The following is a 20,480-nucleotide window of genomic DNA, read 5'->3' on the forward strand; positions in this document are numbered from 1 at the left end:
TCAAAAAATGTGGCAATGTAAATTTGAGAAAGTAGTAGAATCACACTGCTTTGAAATTTCTTGTTGATCGCTGTATAAGTTTAGAAAGTATTTATATGAGAATGTTCAAATTTGTTTTCCATTTTTTTTTTGCAGATTCTGTTTGAGGTTCACCAGTTTTCTGTCTTCAAAATCAGTGAAATGGTATGTTGTAATACCTGTTTACGTTGAATAAGTGTGAAGCTTTGTATGTTTACAAAATACTCATTTCTCTGTTAGACACTTCACTGTATGAACAAGATTTCGATTTTAAACCAGAGAAACACATTTTTTTACACTTATTCTTAAATTTGAATCAAAAAAAGCTGTCTACCATGCCTGTGTTGTAGCTTACATGTTTCCACACTATAAGTTAATGTTTTGTAGAACAATTCAACACGACCTGCCACTGTTGGGTACAGAATTGCTAACACATTGACTAGCTGCACTCTCAGATGTACCCCTATTCATCACCACTCTTCTTTCTTTTGTCTTTGTTTCTTATTTTTATTTTATCACTCTTAATGCTTGCATACTAATTCTAGTGCAGTGAGTTCAAAGCATTGTACCTGGTAAGTGCATGTGTGTTTTCTTTATGTTCAGCATTTTTTTTTTCTCTAACACCATGTTGAGTAGACTGTAATTAATTATCATATGTTTTCATTCATGATTTCCCATAGTTCCATTTCATAATCCTTGGTTACTTTTATTATTTTTTGATATTGGTAACACCATACTGGGTGATTTTATGTCATGTATTTTTTCTAAATATTGATAAGGATGGTGGTCATTGCGACCACATGCATTCAAATGAGTTTGAATTTTGCGTATATTAATAACATATTTGATTCACATGCATATATTTTGCTATGCATAGTGTGGGACCCATATTGGTCGTAATGATCACCGCCCTTTAAATGGTAGATACAAAATCAATACGTTTCTCTCATTTATTAGTATGAAAATAAAATGTATTACTCATAATTCAACTTAAACCATTTTAAGTAGTTTAAAATTATCGTAACAATTTAAAATTAAACATTTTTATTCCCATTTAAAACAATCAAATCATGGCCAAGATTTATCTTCCTTTAAGTTTCAATAGTAATCCAAATATCAAACTTATTTCACACTGTAGTAGGTTGCAACTAATAAGGCTACGTTTTTACTATTGTTAATTAATTATGTGTTTGGGACTGTAGATGAACCAAAAAACACAGCACATGAGCACAGTGTAGTTGAAGTTTAGATTGACCAGCATGGTACTGTTATCACTATGGAGAAAGAAATGTGTTTTGTGATCACTGATCACTGAAATTCAGTAAACATCCGTTTAGAATTGTTGCTTGCAGTGACAAAAATCAACCAGACAATTCCATATCTATCAATTAAGAAAGTCCAGCAGATAATAAGCGTAACATAAAAATCTTAGCTTTAAAGAATTGAAATTAAATGTTTATTTGTTTCTCTCAGCCAAAGTTTAAAACTGATGACATCATGTCAAACACTGATAAATATTTTAGAATTGAGGCTTCCAAAGTATCATTGGTGGTTGAGCTCACTCTCATAAAGCACCAGTCTTTACAACACGCTGTGAAATGAATCCCATATTACACATGCATGTGTGGGTCCCATGCAACATCTACAGCTTGTATAAATAATTATTTACACAAAATTACAATGCTTGTACAAAACTATGGCACTTTATATTGCATGCATTGAATGCTGGCTTTTGAAAACAATTGTTTGTTGTACATTTCTGATTTGGAGTGCCCTTTTTATTTGGGTTGATTTCATTTTAAAACTTTGTCTTGAAAATTCTGTTCCTGCAAGACCCGCATTTGACCAGCATCACAAACCACTAGTAGAGACGTGTGCAGATTATAAATTTACATATTGCTAATTTGCATACCTTCTCCTCCAATCAGGCTGCTGCTGAGCAAGCTGCTAAGGATGCTGAGGAAGAAGCTGAGAGACTGAAAGAACTAGAGAAGGAGAAAGAAAAAGAAAAAGCTGCTGCTACTGCCAAGAAAGGCGGTGGTGGCAAGCGTGGCAAGAGCCCTGCCGGGAAAAGAGGAAAGAGTTCCTCTCCAAGGGCAAGATCTAAATCTCCCAAGTCACCAAAGAAGGGGAAACGAGCACCATCTGCAGAACCAGCTCCAACTCCCCCACCGGGTCAGTAAGAAAATAATAGATCAATTGTCAATTCTGTAATACAAGTGGGATTGTAGTTTGTATTAGATTTCATTTCCTATTTATAATAAATTATTGTGCAGCTTCCCCTCAAAGTATTCCTGGTTCATAAATATGCATATATACCAAAATGACATCAATTTTGTTATCAATGAATAGATAGTCATTTTTCAAATGTTAATAAATTGTATCTTTTAAAGATGGATGGCATGTTCCCACAAAACTGAAATTGTTATTATGGTGAATACTCTGAGTATAGCACCCCCCTCTCCAATGAAATTGTCACTAACTGTTGCATAGCCCAGTAGCTTGCCAACTCACAATTTAGCTTTATTACTAAAAATATCCACTTTTGAATTTTTGGAGACAATCAACAAATTTTATTTTGCTTTTATTGAGTAGAAGAAAGCCCTGAAGAGAAAGCGAAGAAGGAACTGAAAGAGAAAATGAAGCAAGAATATTTTGCTGCAATCGCTGAAGAAGGTGAGATATTGTTGTGGGTAACTCATACCAATAAGTAAATAATACTTTCTTCTGTAATTCAGTGTTTATTCATGTATTTATACCAACCTTCAAAAACTTCAATTAGAACATTGACAAAGCCATACAGTAGCCTGACATGTAGGCATCAGATCCCACTCTGACAGAATAGTGTATGTCTCGTCAGAAAGTTCAATACTGCGTATTCACAAAGGTCACGCCTTCTTGCAATGAGTTTGAATGAATATTTATTTTGAATATTCAAAGCCGTGTTTGCATTGTCGGCAAAAATCACAGACTGTTTTCAACAAGATGATAAATATTAAGCGGAAATTATGAATGGTTACTCTTTGATGGCTGTCACTATCTGACATTCCTGCAATTCGATTGATAAAAAACTACATTATTCTGTCAGTTGTGTGTTGGGTTTGGAGCACCACAGAGGGCGCAACTCATGTGACCTTGTCAGGCTAGCCATACTGCAGCATTGAATATTTATTTCATACATTGTTTTCTCATCCAGAATCGGCTGTGAAAGTGCGTCTTGATGTGATTCGCGTACACGGCATTGATGTGCTACAAAACTTAAAGGGCAAAGCAGAGAGTGTCTATACCAGTATGAATGATTGGTTGGGTGCTAGATTCAATTCTGAGCATAAGAGGTAATGCATTATATCAACACTGCAAAATTGTAACTTACTTTATTTCAGTTTTCAAACATTTTCCATAATTATAATATATACTAACATAATTGTATGCATGTGAAAATTTATCTGAAATTCTGTATGACCTTTAAACGCAATAAGTACACATGTAGAATAGGTGAATATAACTACTTTTATCACATTCAACTTTGACCCTTTGAGCACCAAAGTCAACTTTTTTTCAATAACTTTGATCAAGAACTATATAGCCAATAGAAAGTTATGTCCATTTTCACCAAAATGATCAAAAAATTTATAAAAAAATATGTGAAAATTAGCCAAAGTTGTACCAAAATTTTGGCAAGGAAAAAAGATGCGATCAAAGTGTTCCATGGATTTTTGCCAGGGACACATTTTCGCAGTAAATGAAAATCATGGAATTTGCCTCACATCTTATGACACAGAATGTCATTTGCTTTCAAATGACATTAAATCCTGAAATTGCAAACATTTCTATTAGTGAAAATTAAGTGATTCATAGTATTTTATAAATACTGTAAACCATTTATTTTCACTGACATTTAATTTCACTATTTTGATATTTTGAGCAAATTCACTGTTTTATTACTGGGTTCACAAATTTGCCAGTGAAAACAGTGAGTTCTATTGTTATTTAATATTAATTAGCATATTTTACTTATTTGCTAAAATAGTGAAATAAACTAGCATATAATTGATGCATTCACAGTATAATAACATAAAGTGGTTCTATTGTTTGATTTATTGAAATTAAATTGTTTTACTCATTTGTAAATAAATACTTTATTAAGAGATAGGAAACATTTCCCCCATCATTGTGTGTTACTATGGTTACATTGGTGTGTGACATTGATTCATAGTGTGCTTGACATCATGTTTGTAATACAACAACCCTTGTTATTTGTTATTTCTTCCAGTATTGAAGACATGTGTGTCATTGCACGTGAAGCTGTAGAAGCCAAACAAAAGATGAAATCTGAATTGATAATCAAACAAGAAGATTTTATTATTGATGAGGTGAGTTTATAAACTTTGCAATCATCATAATTGGACCATGTGTTCCACTCAAATAATGTCAACCTCATGTGCCATGTTCTCTAGGCAGAGGGTCTTTACATTTGTCAAATAAATTCTTGATTATCATAAACGCTATGCAATGTAGAATTTTTCTGTACATGCAATGAATTTTTTTGCAAATGGTTATGTATTACAAGGCTATTACAAGAATATCACAAAGTATGCAAGAAGGCATCTCATCAACTGATGTGTTTTTGTGACAACATTATTATCGTACATTATTTTCCAGTTTGTAATAATAATATAATGAGAAATATCATTGACAACGTTCAGTGATGATATTTTATTTCTGTCACGCGCTATAGTACTGTGTCTGATGTGAACAAAAGAAAGTGTTCAAGCGTGATGTAAATGCGACACACATTTTCCAAATAAGGAAGACATTCAATGGCCTGCATAACACTTTCAAACACATCTGTAATGCGTTTATTATTTTTGTATTGGATGTATATTAATACCTAGTACTTCTAAATTAATAATATGTTCTAAAATTGTATTAATTCATTTGTAGAACATACGTGTATTACGAACACCTAGTCCACCACCAAGACCACCTCCGATGGAAGATGCGACGTCTGATGTATTCACTGTGGACCAAATAAAGAATTTGAGAAAGCAGTTCTTGAAAACAGCGCCCTCTGGGTTCATTTCAAACAAAGGATTCATCGATACCATGTCTGATTTGACAGCATTAACAGTACGTTATAAAAATATTCATATTGCTGTTTAAAAGTAGTAAATAAATAAACACTGCTCATACCGAAACATCTAACATATATATTAGATAATATTAGATAATTATGTTCTTAGGTAATTATTCAAAATAGCTATCTAGCTTTCTTCTATGCTGTCGATAAAATACTTGAAATTAATGTCTAGCTATTTTGAGTAGTTTCTCTGGATACCAAATATTACCTACAATATATCATATTGTCTAATTTGCTTGTTGAAAGATGTCATAGCCAACTTAACATAACACACCAAAATTGTATTACCAATTTGTTCAATGTTTGCAAGGATATGACTCATATGATCCACATTTCATGAAAGCTTGCAAATTTCTAATCAAAGCACTGATCTTTCTTACAGCACGGTATGGAGTCCCTTCCTGATATGTGGATGCATGCTTCACCATCACAGGTAAGTGTTCAACAAAACCAAAAACATTTATTTCTTTAAAAAAATATAATTTTATAGCAGCCATTAGTAATGTATGTTTGAGTTCAAGGGTATACTAATTAATGCCCTCTAACAGGACTAATTTTGTCAAAATGGAATCCCAAAAATAAAGTTCAGTCACTTTTTTACTGCTAGAGAAAAAGGTATTTAATAAAAAATTCAAGATTTTATGTAGCTGTGAGTGACTTCTAAAGACGCAAACATAAATGTTGTGGTCACCGATTCCTTCAATCTTACACTCGTTTTGTTTATAACATTTTTTTTTTTACTAAATTTCTTAATCATAGCAAGATATTTTTCTAGGTATAGTTTTCTATTGAGTCAGTGATGCACCATGGAATGAGCATGATTAGTTGTTTCATGAAAATTCTCAGTGTGTCTTGTTCATATTGACTTAGAGGGTGCACTGCTATGGATACAAGACTTGTTAATAATAATAATATTGTGTATTTGTACTTCAGCTGGAGCAGGTTGGATCGCATTTGTCACCAGACTCAGAATACATAGATTTCAGAACGTTCCTGTTGCAATGCACACATCCATGGCCACAGCCAACTCAAGCTCAGCTGCTGGAAACGCTGGAGAAATTCAGAGCTGTTGATACCTCGGGTGAAGGCAAAGTTACAAGAGAACAATTTGAAGAAGTAAGAGTTTGTGAATTTTCATAATTTAGATCATAAGAATTCTACAAATTAAAATTATATTATGAAATCATCAAAATGTTATATTCAGTATTTGTAGTAAATACTTATTTTTCTCTTTAGGTGGAACTATGGTTTGGTGCGGATGAACGACTTCCATCACCTGAAGGTCCATCTGAGCCATATCCTTATACTAGAGCAGCTAATATTAGTCGTTTGTTGTTTGATATCTTCGCTGATAACAACTCCTCACCACTAATGTTAGACTATTTAGAAATGGTAAGGAATTCCATGTTATTTATTGTTGGCTAAATTTTTCTTGAAGCCTTTGACATGACAAGTAATATGTGTACTGTAATAAATGCATCAACTCTGTGTTTTACAAGATATCGTGTAAGACGTTATATGTCAATAGCTGAACATCAAGCAGTTCTGTGTGTTCATTTGTGTTTTTAGCAACTTAGGGTGTCATCAATTCACCAAATCACATGCAGAGTTCACTACCAAACTATACAATATGCGATATGAAGCATGTTCCATTAAGATTAGTGTAAGATGCACAACTTTCAAATTCATAGAATGACTATTTTACTTGTGTTACCATTGTGTTTGAGTGAGTGCAAACATTGTGTACTTTTCAATTCCAATAATGCGTAACTTATTTATTGTAGTGAAGACAAATAATAACTTAATAACTAAAAACGATGCAATATATCAGTTGTCTTTCAGCATATTCGCAAATGCTGTAACTTTCAGATTTGTTATTGGAAGTTTTTCAAAAATGAATAGGCTTTCAACTGAGTTTTGTCGACTATACAACTGTAAGGTCAAGTCTGTTGTAATCTTGTTGATTGGTTATGAAAAATTTACACACATTCATGACATAACGTAAAGTTGATCAGTTACTCAGTTCATTCATGGATACTTCTGGACTTTTTTTCAAAAAAACTTTTGACTTATGTAGCTGCCTTGATTGTTCATGAGAAGATACCTTATGTAGACCTCAATCAGATTTGTTCATTTCATGAGAATAACTATTTTCTTAATTTTTTTTCAAAACGCCTTATTCTATTGCTCAATTTTTGTGTATGTACTGTATTTGCTGCACTAGTAGCACATCACAAAAAGGAGCACTTATACACTTTGAATTGATTTATTGTGTTCGGAATCATAAAAATATGTGATACTGATAATAAATATGTTTGTGAAGGATTACAAAAGTCAACTTTAACATTCAAATCATGAAAACAAATGATTTCAAATGATTTCTGCCATTCAAAAACTGGTGTCTTTCTAACATTGTGATTCCATAAACACTTATGTTTTTGTAGTTGTTGTACTATGCCATTGACCCTGATTACCAGATTGGTTTCTACCGAGCACTGAGCATTGCGTCCGGCACTCACATGCCAAGACCAAAGAAAGATGAACCAGAACCAGAACTGGACCAGTCACAGAATGAGAAACTAGAACATATGAAAGAGGTAAAGCATTGCTATGTGCATATTCTACTCCTTGTTATAGTGGTGAATATAGCTGCAATAATAGACATAGCACCAGGACAGTGTGCATTCCACCAGTCATATAATGTATTCTAACACTGATACACCAAGTATGATACTAGACTATTGAAATTAAAATTTTGTTTGGCATCTGCATAAGTTGAGTATCTGTTTATATAACATTTTACTATGTTTTCATTTCTAGTTTTCAAAACTGCCTCTTTGCTTCTTTTTTTGTCACAGGCTACTATTAAATTAGAGATTATGTTAAAATTAAAATAAATGTTATTCAATGTAATATTACAGGTTGTCGATGAAATTGTAGGTGAAGCTGGCGAGGTTTCTAAACCGGAAAATTTGATCAGTGAAGAAGCACCTGCACCACAGCCTTCAGAAGAAATACCTGAGTCAGCCAGTATGAGTAAAGTTCCACTTGATGCTTTGTACCGGGTAAGGTGTCACAGGCTTCTGGTGTTCTTATTTTCAACAATAAAAAAGTTGATTTCTGAAATATCATCTTGTTTGTGATTGATTATTTATGCTTGTGCAGTCCTAGTTTTTTTTTAAAAAAGATCGATGTATGCCAAGACCCTTAAGGTAGAAGTCTTATTATGATTTCAAATACATGTAGCCAAAATTTATTCATTTTCCAATAAATTGTACTTCCAGGCAATATAAGGATATTGACTTTAAAATGTTGGCAGTCACCTGCTTGATTTTCAAGAAATTATGGTTGTATTTTAGCAGATATTGGCCATTTTGGCAGTATTATAGTGTCTTTACCACAGATTCCTATGGCAGAGATAATATGTCATATCTTAAATTGTAGGCTGATGACATAGACTGAAAAATTATATATTGTGAATGATGGGGTACTTTATGTTGTTCTCAATTATTTCAAAAATCTGGGTTTTAAAAAGTGGCAATTTTTCTTCAACATTGTTTTAAAAATAGCGATTTTTGGAAAAATATTAAGACAAGTTTTTAAAAATATGTCACTATATCACACAAAAGAATGCTACCTGTATTTCATAGTTCCATTATAAGTAGGCCTCTACTTTAATTCACTTGTGTCATTTGCTAAAGCTTAACCATATTAATATTCAATATTTCCTAAATTTGTTTGACATGAATACCTCAAACATGTGTTAACAGTTGAAAATAAATTGACCTATGATACTTACTGCTGTCAACTTGTGGTCACTTCTTGGATTTGTTCACTTGGATGTGTGGGGGTGTCATGCAAGTAAAGAAATCAAGTTTCTGCGTCTGATGAAAGTAGTTTTAGTCTATATGGTGTTGCCTAGGGTGAACACTTTATATGTACATCTTTGAACACCATAATTTTTCTCATCCTTTTGTTGGGGTTACATTTTACAACATTTTTTCAAATGAACACATGTCCCCATTGATCATTTTGTGAAAGATTTATTTCCACCCCCACTCATTATAATAATGGTCTATTTTTAGGTATTACATCATGGACAGCCTCGACTAGGTGATAGCCATCGCTTTAGCATATCCTCTGATCCTCAAGATACTTTCTCTCGAGAGCGTTTAGCAGGTGTATATCAAGACTTGGGAAATGAGACTCTGGAACCAGTGTTGTTTACCACATTAATAGAACACCCTATCATCCAAGATTGCTTACAGATGTGTAAGAGATATCAAGCACCTGTAAGTAAAACCTGGATTCATTTATTGTTTTCAAAATTTCATATGACTTACATATAATGATCTATAACTTGGTTTATATTTTTACACTACAGTATAGATTCTTTAATTTGATGTTCCTTAAACTGAGATTAAATGCACTAAATTGAAACATATGTGTGTAGGTAATTATAAAATTATGCCTGTCATAAAACTACTAGTTGTGAATATAAAACATAGTGAACATTCATATAACATATAATCGACGAAACTAAACGAGCTGAACGTTTCTTTTTTTACTTTAGTTCACTGATAATTCCCATTCCCTCTAGCAACACTATAACTTTGGTTGTATTATTACATATCATTAGTTACGGTGTAAACAGCCTTCCTATCACATGTGTGATACCTAGTTTTACTCATTCTAGCAGACATTACATATATTTACTTTTATGTTTTCTAGGATCTGAAGTCAGTCTTTACCATTGGCAGTGCAGCACCGACCGCTGATATTGACACGCATAGTATGAAAACAGCGATTGAATAGATCAATTTCAATGTATAGCAATGGATTTAACCAATTTTGCTGTGTTCCGTCCATGTAAATTACGACGATTTTTTATCAGTACCGAACATTCCATCCATCCACAGTGTGTATATTGTGTATGGATTTGTATGTTATATGGTATCTATTCTGTTTTGTAAATTTTATCTTGATTTTTTTTTATCTGAATAAAAAGTATCCTCAGTGTTTATTGTATGTTTTTCTGTGATTATCTTCTCTGAAAATGCTATCCAAACAAGCTGAATGACATTCCCCCTTCCAGGCACAACTATAGAAATATGATAATGTAAACTCATAATTTAATCACACAAATTAACAAAATATTTTCCCGAAAAAATGCAAACAGTTGATATTGAGTAACACAGCAAAAATTGAGGTAGCAGTATATGCTTGTCGTTGCTCTGCTGAATTAAAATCACTCTAAGGTGCAGAGGGATTTTTTTACCCTTGTCATGTGGTTGTTATAATGGTTTAGACAATTATCTGTTTTTAGATTCAGAGTTCATAAACCACAGACTCCAAAAAGGTTCCACACAGTACAACAGGTGGTACATAACCTGATTCCATGTCCAGTTTGTCACAGTGAATGGTAATAAACAATACTATAGCAAGATAGTGAGTCTCATTATCAATATGTGAAGGTACCAGCATTAAAAGAAAAGAAGTTGACACAAATAATCCATGAGGGATGACGGAAGATCCTAAAGTTTATCTAAACTCTGATCTAAGAGACATTCTTAATTTCTTCACATACAAAACAAAAGGGATAACGTTTTGGGAGAGAGATGTCAAGGGGTGTTTTGTCTAGGTACTAAAATTCAATTTTTGTGGTTGAATTTTTCAAGAAATAAGGAGTTGTTGACAAATTAAGAATACTTGTTGAAGGCTTTAGGTGGCATGATGTTGCTCGATGTAAGACTACATAGAACAATAAATTAATATATTTCTCTCCAAAATGGCAGTGACAATTTCAAACTGAAGTGGTAGAGTTTCGACAATATTCAATATGCGACATTCTTTTAATGGAAATCTATAACTTTAACATATACAGGAGTTATTTGAAAAGTTAACTGAAATGGTACATAAAAAACAAAACACAAAACTTATTATTCTAATTTTAGTTAATTATTGAGGCTTGTTGGTAATCTCCATGTAACACACAGACATGGTTTGGTAAGTCATCTCTATATATGTTGAAGTTAATATTAAATCTGATCTTGGGAAAAAAAATTCTTTGGCCATATTGCATTGAACTAGCAAAATACATGTAGGTAGCAACTAGACTTAGATGGAATAAAAAATGTCATACTTAGAAAATAACAAACTGACCTTAGAAACTCTGGGGAGATGGTGGATTTATTTTGAAGGAAAAGTTTTTAAAAAATTATTAAAAGAAATTACACCAAAAATGTCTTATAAAATACACAGTTCAAAGCTTAAGTGAAAGAAAAATTAATATTTGTTCAGTTGTATATCATTTGTTAGCTCTAGTGAAGTGATGTGAGGTGAAGGTAATGTGCCACCCAAATGGAAATTACATCATTTTTTATTAAAAAGTATGTGTTCGTCCCAAACTATAAACATTTGTTTGTCATTTACAGACCAATCTTTTCCAAAAAACATAGTAAATGTTTTGAGTTTGGGCAGCCAATAATTTTTTTAAATTATGTTCCCAGAGGTTTTAGTAAAAAATGTATGTTTATTGTTTTGTATGAACTACTTTTATTCATCCCTTGAATATTTTTACAAATTGTTTGACTTTCTTTCGACATAGAGGGCAGTATTTCACTTTACGAGCACATCGAGTACACATACACAGGTGTTTGCAAGGCACTGTCACTATGTCTCGTTCGTGACCCATGCAGATGATACAGCGATCGCTACGAACAGTCAATATGTCGTCTTCGACTTCTTCGTCCGAGGTGGCACTGTCTGTCATTCTCTCCAAACAAGTTTCGAGGGAGTGGATTTTTAGTTGTAGAAGCTCAATTTCCCGCCATAATTTTTGGTTTTCCATCTTTAGGTAGTGCTTGTCATTTTTTAGAGCGACAGTCATTTCTCGGAAATGGCCAGATTCTTCCATCGTTGCCTCGCCTGACGCCGTTTCCATGGCTATTGAAATTTTCAAGTGCTCGCATTCCCCTTTTTTCTGCTCCAACTCCACGCAAAGATGGTAATACGACGAGGTCAAAACGCCGAGTGATGTCATGGCGATGGAAAGGCAGGAATACAGAACAACTTTGAGAAAAAACTCTTCCAGGAAAAGTGGTAGCGTGAGGTATAGCACTGCGGTCAGCGTGAACGTAAAACTTACTGTAACTAGGAACTTTCTCAGTCGATTTTCCCATTCTTGCTCCCAACTATCCGATGTTAGGATCGTTTCCTCGTAGCTAGTCTTTTGTCCGTCCCTGTGACAATCTTTGATTCTGGGTTTAACAATTGTTTCCATGTTTAGTGTGCGTGTTGTGCTGTGAAGAAATAAAATAACAGTATTGTAATTGTAATGTTCACGCATGCGTAGTTGTGGAATAGCATAATTTTCAAGTCGTTTCTAATAATAATAAATTGAATTTAGTATACTACTATCCATCATAGCTGCTATCATCAAATATTTATTTCGGTGTACTAGTATCTTTTTTTTATTGTTGGATGGTAACGTAGAAAGGCGTTTCATTCTAATGTTTTGACTGGGTTGGTGTACGTTCTTCTCGCCATATACTAGTACTAGTACTTGAAGTAAAATAAAAAAGGTCAGTGCTCGCGGAAATGTAATAACAAATCGGAGCACGTCAACTTTAGCAGATATCATTCGAAGTTGAAATTGACAGCCATAAGAAGGAAATGCAATAGCAAGTGTAACTTTCCCGGCAAAACTTCCGAAATCGAAATGCCTAGACTGAAAATCCGCCAGTTGTAATTAAGGGAAAGAAACCACCCGCGGTAAACTAGGTGTATAGTATATTGAATCACAGTTTTTAAAAAATGAAAATTCAACTTTCTTATCTTTTGATGAAACCCAAAAAAGTGTAATTGTATCACAATGGGATTTTTTGTCAATATTTGACAATTGAGAATCTAAAATGCAATAGCGATTGACAAGAGTAATTAGGACTGGTTTGCCCGAGCATGGAGTTAAAAAAGTTGTTTAGCTCCATGGCCCGAGTAAGCAAATACAGATGGAATCAACAATGCCTTCTCCCACTAACATGAACAAATAGAAAGATAAACTCTTGTTCTTAGAAAGACAATAGAATCATGTTACCCCTTTTTTGTGTTTGTATACAAACTGCTGTGAGCTAAAGCCATAGACCATGGTTTGTAGGTCTATTCTTAGGTCCATGGTCCCTAAACTATAGATTTGTTAGCTCCAATAAGTATTTGTTTACAATTCGCTACCAAGTATAAGCATAGAACTATGTTGCATAGTTGTTGCCAATAATAACAAGTCAATTTTGTTGAGTTTTTGTATGTCTTCCAGGTTCCTAGTTTAGTTTCCTCGAGGTTTCTCTGAATCATTCGTACAAAGTGCAGTCTGTGACGTCATTGACTAGCGACCCTATAGGGTACATAGTGATTCAAATAAAGAGTGCATAATGCTATGTGTACAAAACAAAGTTATAAGATGCGTCACTTACCTGCGATTATTTCGAATGCCTTTTTTCATCTATATTTAATACCAATAACGTTGTTGTGTTTTATCGGAAGACCAAGAACGATGTAGAAACTTGGAATCAATCGTTTAAATGATAATATGCACGACCACGAGTCAATGTTATCCCTTCTATACCGCTGTTAACATCCACGGTGAATATGGACTCACGAGACTGAGACGGGACTGTGGTCGACAGCAGACTACGGGTGTCCTAATCAAAGCGTCGCTTAGTTGTAATTGGACGGTGCTATTTACTCAATTATAGATGATGAGCAATGTCTTTGTTCTAGTTAGTTACACCCACTATTGTTACGTAGGGATGAGTGACTGTAGTTTATTTACCGAGATAGTATGGATTACGTTAGCCATTGGAAGAACCACAGTCCCTCTATCAGAGAGAGGTAGTGTGGAAGAACCGTGCATCCGTACATCTAAGTATATACATTGTACATGGATTTACACCGGATTTACAAAGTGTTTGTTGGCTTATGGTATATACGACTTCTCTATCCATAAATGCAACTACAACACAAATCCACGGAGCAGACATTGAGTTACATATTCAATACACAGTGAAAATTCCATTGCTGAAGTGAAACGTATGCTGTATTGGTGTTGGTTTGTTCATAGAGGGTCTATGGTTTGTTTTAATTATTTATTTGCTATTTTTTTCCAACAAATTGGCAGCTTTCTGTTAATTACCTGGAATCACAGTGGAAAAAACAATAGAAAGAAGAAACATGGAGAGAACTCAATACACATATCTAACTTGAAAACCAAAACGCACACACCACCACGCTTTTTTAGTAACCGTGCACACACAATGGTCAATCCCAAAAGAATACCCATAATGCCCGGATGTAATAACACCTTCCAAATCACGTGTATAAGCAAATTATCCAATGTTCATATTTATAGCCTCGTTGAAATGTCTTATTCCGGAATTGAACACGTGACATGTACCGTTCGTATCTGCAGCAGGGCACAATTTACAAAAGTTGCTCCCCAACCACCAATAATCTCGGACCACATGCGGACATACGTCGTTAGTTTTTTTGCTGGTACAATCACAGTCCAAGGTTCTCTAGTATTACAGGTGCATGCTCTGAATCACAAAAATTGTGCTTTCTACCGAACCCAAAACAGAGGGCGCAATTCACAATTCAAGACAACAGAAAGACTAAATATTACAATGTCAGATAAATCCTCTCCTTCAATTTGAGTTAACTAATAAAATATAGAATATTTCATCTGACTGTTTCTTTATATTCAAACATGATTACTATACCTTATTTGTTACTAATGCGCACATCAGTGTTTTCTTCTGGTAAATGGGGGGGGGGGTCTGCAGGAAGAATGTGACATGTCTGTTTTTTTCAACCATGACAAATTCCCTAGTGTATAATACATGCCAAGTGTAAATCTTGGTAGGCCTAGGATACAATCAATGTAACCATCTTTTTTGGAAGAGGAATTGGGCATACTCAAATATAGAATGGTTAATTCCTATCATTTAAAATGAATCTATATATTTATATTTACAACACAATGTACAACAATAGAAAACTTTTTTTTTTTTTCATATTTATTTGTACCTGTACAAAGTATATTAAAAAATTAAAAAACTCGTATACTACATTGTTAATAAGTAGTGAAAAACTGTCTTTAATAACAATATATACAGTATAAATGAAACAGCCTCATACCGATTACTACTCATGTAAAGCTTGACAATTAAAAATATTGTCTTGTCATACTAAATATACATTATATACACACACTTGCATGGATAGGAATTGAAGATTGAGAAAATTTTAATTATAATGTTTTAGATTCCAGAATCCACTCTAACACAAACTTTGAAATCTCACCAACATTTTTACTGAATGATCAATGGGCTGTTCAGTATTATCATCGTACTTCCCCGAGCATAAGCCCCTCCCCGAGTATAAGCACACCTCTCTGTTTTTAGGCATTTAACGAGTATCGTCCCAGAGTGTTTTTTCGAGTGTCGATGACATTTATTAAAACCCTCATGTTCCAATACTGAAGTAATCCATAAACACCAAATCATATTCATATTCTTTGAAAAGGCAAAAATGTGGTCATCAAGTCGTGAAACCTGGTCATTGAACATCGTTTTACTTTTTCAAACAATCGTGTCCATTGAGTCTATCGAGTAAACTATTCTTTGACATAACTTGTTGGCGACCGTGAAAGGTTTAAATACTTCCTCAACCATCAGTTTACCTTTCAGAAATTGTGAATCAACAGCTTTAGGGAAAAAATCACTGGTTTTTTGACGAAATCAGTGTTGACAGATTTCATTTTAACATCGCGGTAATTCAAGTAATTATCAGAAAGAAGTTTCAGAATACCTTTAATCAAACCAAAATCATCAATCACGAAATTAAAGATAGAAAATTTGAATTTAATCTCCAATTGGAATATCATTGACAGGTTGGAATTCTTGGACGGAAACAAAGAATTCAGTTGAATGCTCAGAATCAAATCTGCTTTAATTATTTTTAAATACCTTCAGTATTTTCAAAGTGAGAGTAAACAGAATATTTAAAATATTTGGAATTTGTAGAGCTTTAAAAATATTCACATTTTTTTTTACTAGTTTGCGTGTCTATCATTAATGCAGAATTGTAGAAAAAATGCAACTGTCTATGTTACATGATTTCCAATAAAAATAGTAGAAATATGAAATCTTTGAAGCCTGAATAATGTCCAGCACCTTCAGGTTTAAACAATATATTATTAAATATTACACAATTTAATAGACCATTTTAGAAAGGGTATCATGGGACTTGCATTATAAACTCTAAAATGCTTTATTTTTGCTTGGAATCAATTTTGTTATTTTCGCTGAAGGAATGATAAAATAATGGAATGAGAAAATAAAATACAGCGAATATACCTTTTTCCAATATTTTACATTCAACTTGTCAAAAATCAGTGAAAATAAATTCCAGCTAAAATAAAGTATTTTACAGTACAGAGTTTGAAGTTAGGCACAGAAAACAAAAGTCTCTGGTCAATTTGTTTCTAAAATCAACATTATTTTAAAAATATTTTGAATTATTCTTTCATTTTTCCCCAAATTCAGACAAAAGCATACACAAAAGCAGTGATGTGCATATTTTCACCTGACACAAAATGACCCAAAACAAATATAATACGTTTTCTGAGCCTAAACTGTTATCCGATAATTTTACATTTAAGAAGTGATTAATACATCTATAATTGACAGAATACTTTTCCTAATTTGGTTATATCAATCTGAGTGAACTGTTTATCATACATAATGAGAGCACATAATTCGTACACATAAATTGAATTCTTCACAGGTTTTGAAATATGGACAACCACAATTGTGAGAAGTCTATGAGACAGCTTTTCTATACAGTTTGTAGTTCTATTGTGAATTTCTTAAAAGTTCCTAATTCTTTGTTTCTATAGTTACCAATTATCTCATCATTGCTGAAAAACAAATAAAAAACATTCAAAAGTTTAAAGGTTTATCAATATCATGGACAACAGATTATTTGTTATTGATGTTTTATGCTGCTTTCCCACTCTGAAAAAAAGTGTAACATCACTCCCAGTGCAATAAAACATAAATGTGTTATGAGTAAAATGATACCGTTTCAGTTAAAATTATGATATATTAAAAGTAGATATGCTGGCTTCACTTTGTCACTCATTTCATTTTGAGAGTATTGAAAGGTCTTATCCTTTTAGACAAACATACCTACAATGTCACAGACTTTCAGGAACAAACAAAGCCTACTAACTCAGTCGCTTGAATGCAGTTAAATTCTCCATGCACCCAATCTACAATCTCATACATCCTACACATATTGGTCAGGGGAACATTTTTTGGGGGGGATGAAATAGTAATGTGCGTGTAATTTCCCTCAAAATGCATGCACATTAGCATCATTATTTTTTTTCATCAAACACATATCCTTGTGTGTGCTACAAAAATGTAATTTTTAGTTCATAATAAATCATATTGACATTAAAAAAGTACCGGTACTTAAGTTGTTAAATATTAGATTTTCAATAATAATTATGTGGATTAGAACAGATATACATGTAGTGTATTTGGTTATCCATTTTCAAAGCCTGAATTTATAAAAAAGGCCTTAGCATACAGAAATTACATAAGAATTATCCAAGGACACAAAGGCAAACTCATTAAGCCCTGATTATGAAATGTACAAAACTAACCTGAGTTCAAGTTCATTATAACTGATATGTATATTGGATACAGCAATCAGAAGGCGCACTGAAATTCTTCTTTTTAGACTCTCCACAGTGTCAACATCTTTCATACTAAATCTACCAAATAAATAGACAATAAGAAAAGTCATGTACTAGTATTTTTCATTTAACCATTTCATTGGTAAAAATTATCACAAATGTTATCATTCGGGGGCATTTATTGTAAAAACGATAAATTTCATTGAACACAGTCAAATTGTGTGAAAGAGATTTTCAAAAAACTAACCTCATATTATCAACAGTCTTGGTTCCAGACTCTTCAATATCAGTTAAATCTTCTCCTTCACTTTCCGAGTCAGACAATTCCGCTTCTAAAAGAAAATTACAAATACCCAAACAAGAGATTACAAATGTTATGCTATTAAATTAGATATTGCAACTCCACACTGAAATTTTCTAATTAAATGTTAACAAAACAACATCCAGAGGTCCAAAACCCCATGTGCTGTTGATAGTATATAAGACATATGAATTATTTGTATTTCAAGACTTGTCTATATACAAGATAAGTATTACAATTTGAAAATAAAATTTACAGTTTAAATTAAAATTCATCTTATTTTTGCATTTTTATTTACAACATTTGCTCTATTGGGAGCACATATCCAATAGAAGTGCATATAAACTAAAAATCACATTGGCTGTATACTAAATAATTAAAATATTACCTTTTTTGATCACAGAAAAATCTCTGTAATTTATGTAAGCACATGCACTACTAATAGAACAAATATAATAAAACTGACAACTGGTTGATAATAGGAAGAAATATGAGCTTGAATACTAATTACAAATATTAATTATCTCATTACAGTAGAGGGATCTTAGAGCTCCCTATTTACATTGCAGCACACAACCTGAATTCATGTAATATATTTTTCCTTACCTTGTTTAACAAAACAGAGTTCACAGTATACATGGTTTGATTTTCTGAATGAACTTGGCCATATGTATCCGTGCCCCTTGGGTCTGTAGTATGGCTTTTTAACCATCTTAGCTTGGTCTTTTGACTTCAAACCAACACCATACACATAGAACAGTCTTTTATCATTGGCTCTCTTGGGACCTTTGTAGACGTATCGATATTTGAAATTGTCCTCGGCTCGTTTTCTAGCCTCTGATGAAATAAACAGACCTTATTGATCAGTTTAATGTAGACCTAATTTACTTATTTCAATTTAGAGAGATTAACAGACAGACTGAAATACTATCTGCCTACCATATAATAAATTATTCATTTATATCTACATTCTGAATGATTTGAATAAGCAAATTGCTGCATGGTTTTAGATTTTCTCAACCTTCATTGAAAGTAACTCATCATCACACTTTACTAAACTGCACGTTAATGGTCAATTATTTACACATTTTGTGGCTGGTAACTACTGCAGACAGTTACTATGGTGTCTGATGTTTTTTTTGAAAATCGATAGAGGATATTGCTACTATACCTTCACTGTAGTCATCTAGTCGTGGGTGATAAAAGTATCCAGCTCTTAATTTATCTGGTTGGATAGATGGATTATCTTCTCTTCTGTATCTCACTGTACCATGCCCTAGATCTATCAGCGCTGGTGTATCTATCATCAAAGCCTGATCACGTAAGTAACAGTAAATGTTGAAATATATAATATTAGCCCATTGTGACTAGCCTCTAGTTCTCACACAGAGACATGATTGAGGGAATTTTGGTCAGGGAAAATGTTTCTACTCGTTTTCAGACTTGGTGATTGCATTTTGAAAATATCTGGTGAGCTAGAAATAGCTCTCCAGAACATAGTAACGTAACAGATTTTGGCAGATATGTCATTTAAAATTTCCTTAAAATGATCTGAGCAATAATCAGCTATTGCCTGACTCAAATTGGGTGAGTGATTATAGGTAAACAAATCACTCGTCTTAGTTTGTTGTCTTGTATTATAATAAATGATAGCATTAAATCTCTGCGTATGTGATGAATGAGATAAATAAATATATCGGGTTTAGTTTTCGATTAAACAACAACAAGACAGATCGGTGTATTATTATATAGATGTTGTCACTAACACCTGACCGTCATCCTCGTGTCAATAACAACACATCAATCCTTGTCATCAATTCGATCAGAGACCATCGTATACTACTGACCTGTTCTCCTTTCGGTGCGTGTTTCTCGGCAAATTCCGCTCTCGGACTCATGGGGAAGCCGACATTCTGGGTTTTACTGGCACCAGAACCCATATTTGGGCCCTGGGTACAAAACTTGAAGGTAAATCCCGAATTTCGTCAAACAGGTGTCAACACTTTCAGGGTTTCTTCTCCTCGACGTCACGAAACATACCTGCATTCGCCGTTGAGGGCGTAAACAATTGTCAAATTTGTACGTCCTTAAAACGACAATCGATATTAACAACCTCTTAAAATGTCATTTCCTAAAATCTTTGTGAAATATGAGTGTATACATTTATTTGTTAATCTATTTCATTTTACCAATGAAATCTAAAAGAAATATTTTTAAAATTGTCATATTCAATTATTTCGAACTCACAGACTGCAAATACC

General features: G+C 33.2%; 2 protein-coding genes across 3 annotated transcripts in view; one reads left to right on the forward strand and one right to left on the reverse strand.

The window, feature by feature from the left end:
- The window catches only part of LOC100369894 (sperm flagella and cilia-associated protein 2-like), a 30,203-nt gene extending 20,017 nt beyond the window's left edge, over positions 1-10,186 (forward strand). The window contains exons 31-44 of one of the 2 annotated variants that reach the window (XM_085503076.1): positions 136-183; positions 564-590; positions 1,947-2,193; positions 2,614-2,694; positions 3,215-3,353; positions 4,292-4,391; positions 4,963-5,148; positions 5,541-5,591; positions 6,092-6,274; positions 6,395-6,550; positions 7,603-7,755; positions 8,080-8,223; positions 9,244-9,450; positions 9,890-10,186. In XM_085503076.1, the coding sequence (XP_085359202.1) occupies positions 136-183; positions 564-590; positions 1,947-2,193; positions 2,614-2,694; positions 3,215-3,353; positions 4,292-4,391; positions 4,963-5,148; positions 5,541-5,591; positions 6,092-6,274; positions 6,395-6,550; positions 7,603-7,755; positions 8,080-8,223; positions 9,244-9,450; positions 9,890-9,973 (1,806 nt within the window). In that variant the 3' untranslated portion in view covers positions 9,974-10,186. The remainder of the gene's footprint in view (positions 1-135; positions 184-563; positions 591-1,946; positions 2,194-2,613; positions 2,695-3,214; positions 3,354-4,291; positions 4,392-4,962; positions 5,149-5,540; positions 5,592-6,091; positions 6,275-6,394; positions 6,551-7,602; positions 7,756-8,079; positions 8,224-9,243; positions 9,451-9,889) is intronic. The other variant, XM_085503077.1, reaches the window with a different exon arrangement.
- Positions 10,187-16,907: 6,721 nt separating this feature from the next.
- Positions 16,908-20,256, reverse strand: LOC100369744 (uncharacterized). The gene is made up of 6 exons (XM_002742018.4): positions 20,067-20,256; positions 19,391-19,532; positions 18,826-19,056; positions 18,166-18,250; positions 17,886-17,996; positions 16,908-17,132 (listed from the first exon to the last, which is right to left on the reverse strand). Exons 1-6 carry the CDS (start codon positions 20,157-20,159, stop codon positions 17,051-17,053), a joined length of 744 nt encoding a protein of 247 aa, XP_002742064.1. The 5' UTR covers positions 20,160-20,256; the 3' UTR covers positions 16,908-17,050.
- Between the last annotated feature and the right edge of the window lie 224 nt (positions 20,257-20,480).

This window comes from Saccoglossus kowalevskii, chromosome 9 (genome assembly GCF_978046115.1).
Source record: "Saccoglossus kowalevskii chromosome 9, keSacKowa6.1, whole genome shotgun sequence".
In the NCBI taxonomy this organism is placed as follows: domain Eukaryota; kingdom Metazoa; phylum Hemichordata; class Enteropneusta; family Harrimaniidae; genus Saccoglossus; species Saccoglossus kowalevskii.

Excerpts from the sequence above, each read along its gene's own strand:
- LOC100369744 (XM_002742018.4), bottom strand. The coding sequence starts at position 20,159 with ATGGGTTCTGGTGCCAGTAAAACCCAGAATGTCGGCTTCCCCATGAGT. Across the intron at positions 19,057-19,390 it reads ACTAGATGACTACAGTGAAG|AGGCTAGAAAACGAGCCGAG; the intron begins GTATAGTAGCAA and ends TTATTTCATCAG. Across the intron at positions 18,251-18,825 it reads ACTCTGTTTTGTTAAACAAG|AAGCGGAATTGTCTGACTCG; the intron begins GTAAGGAAAAAT and ends ATTTTCTTTTAG.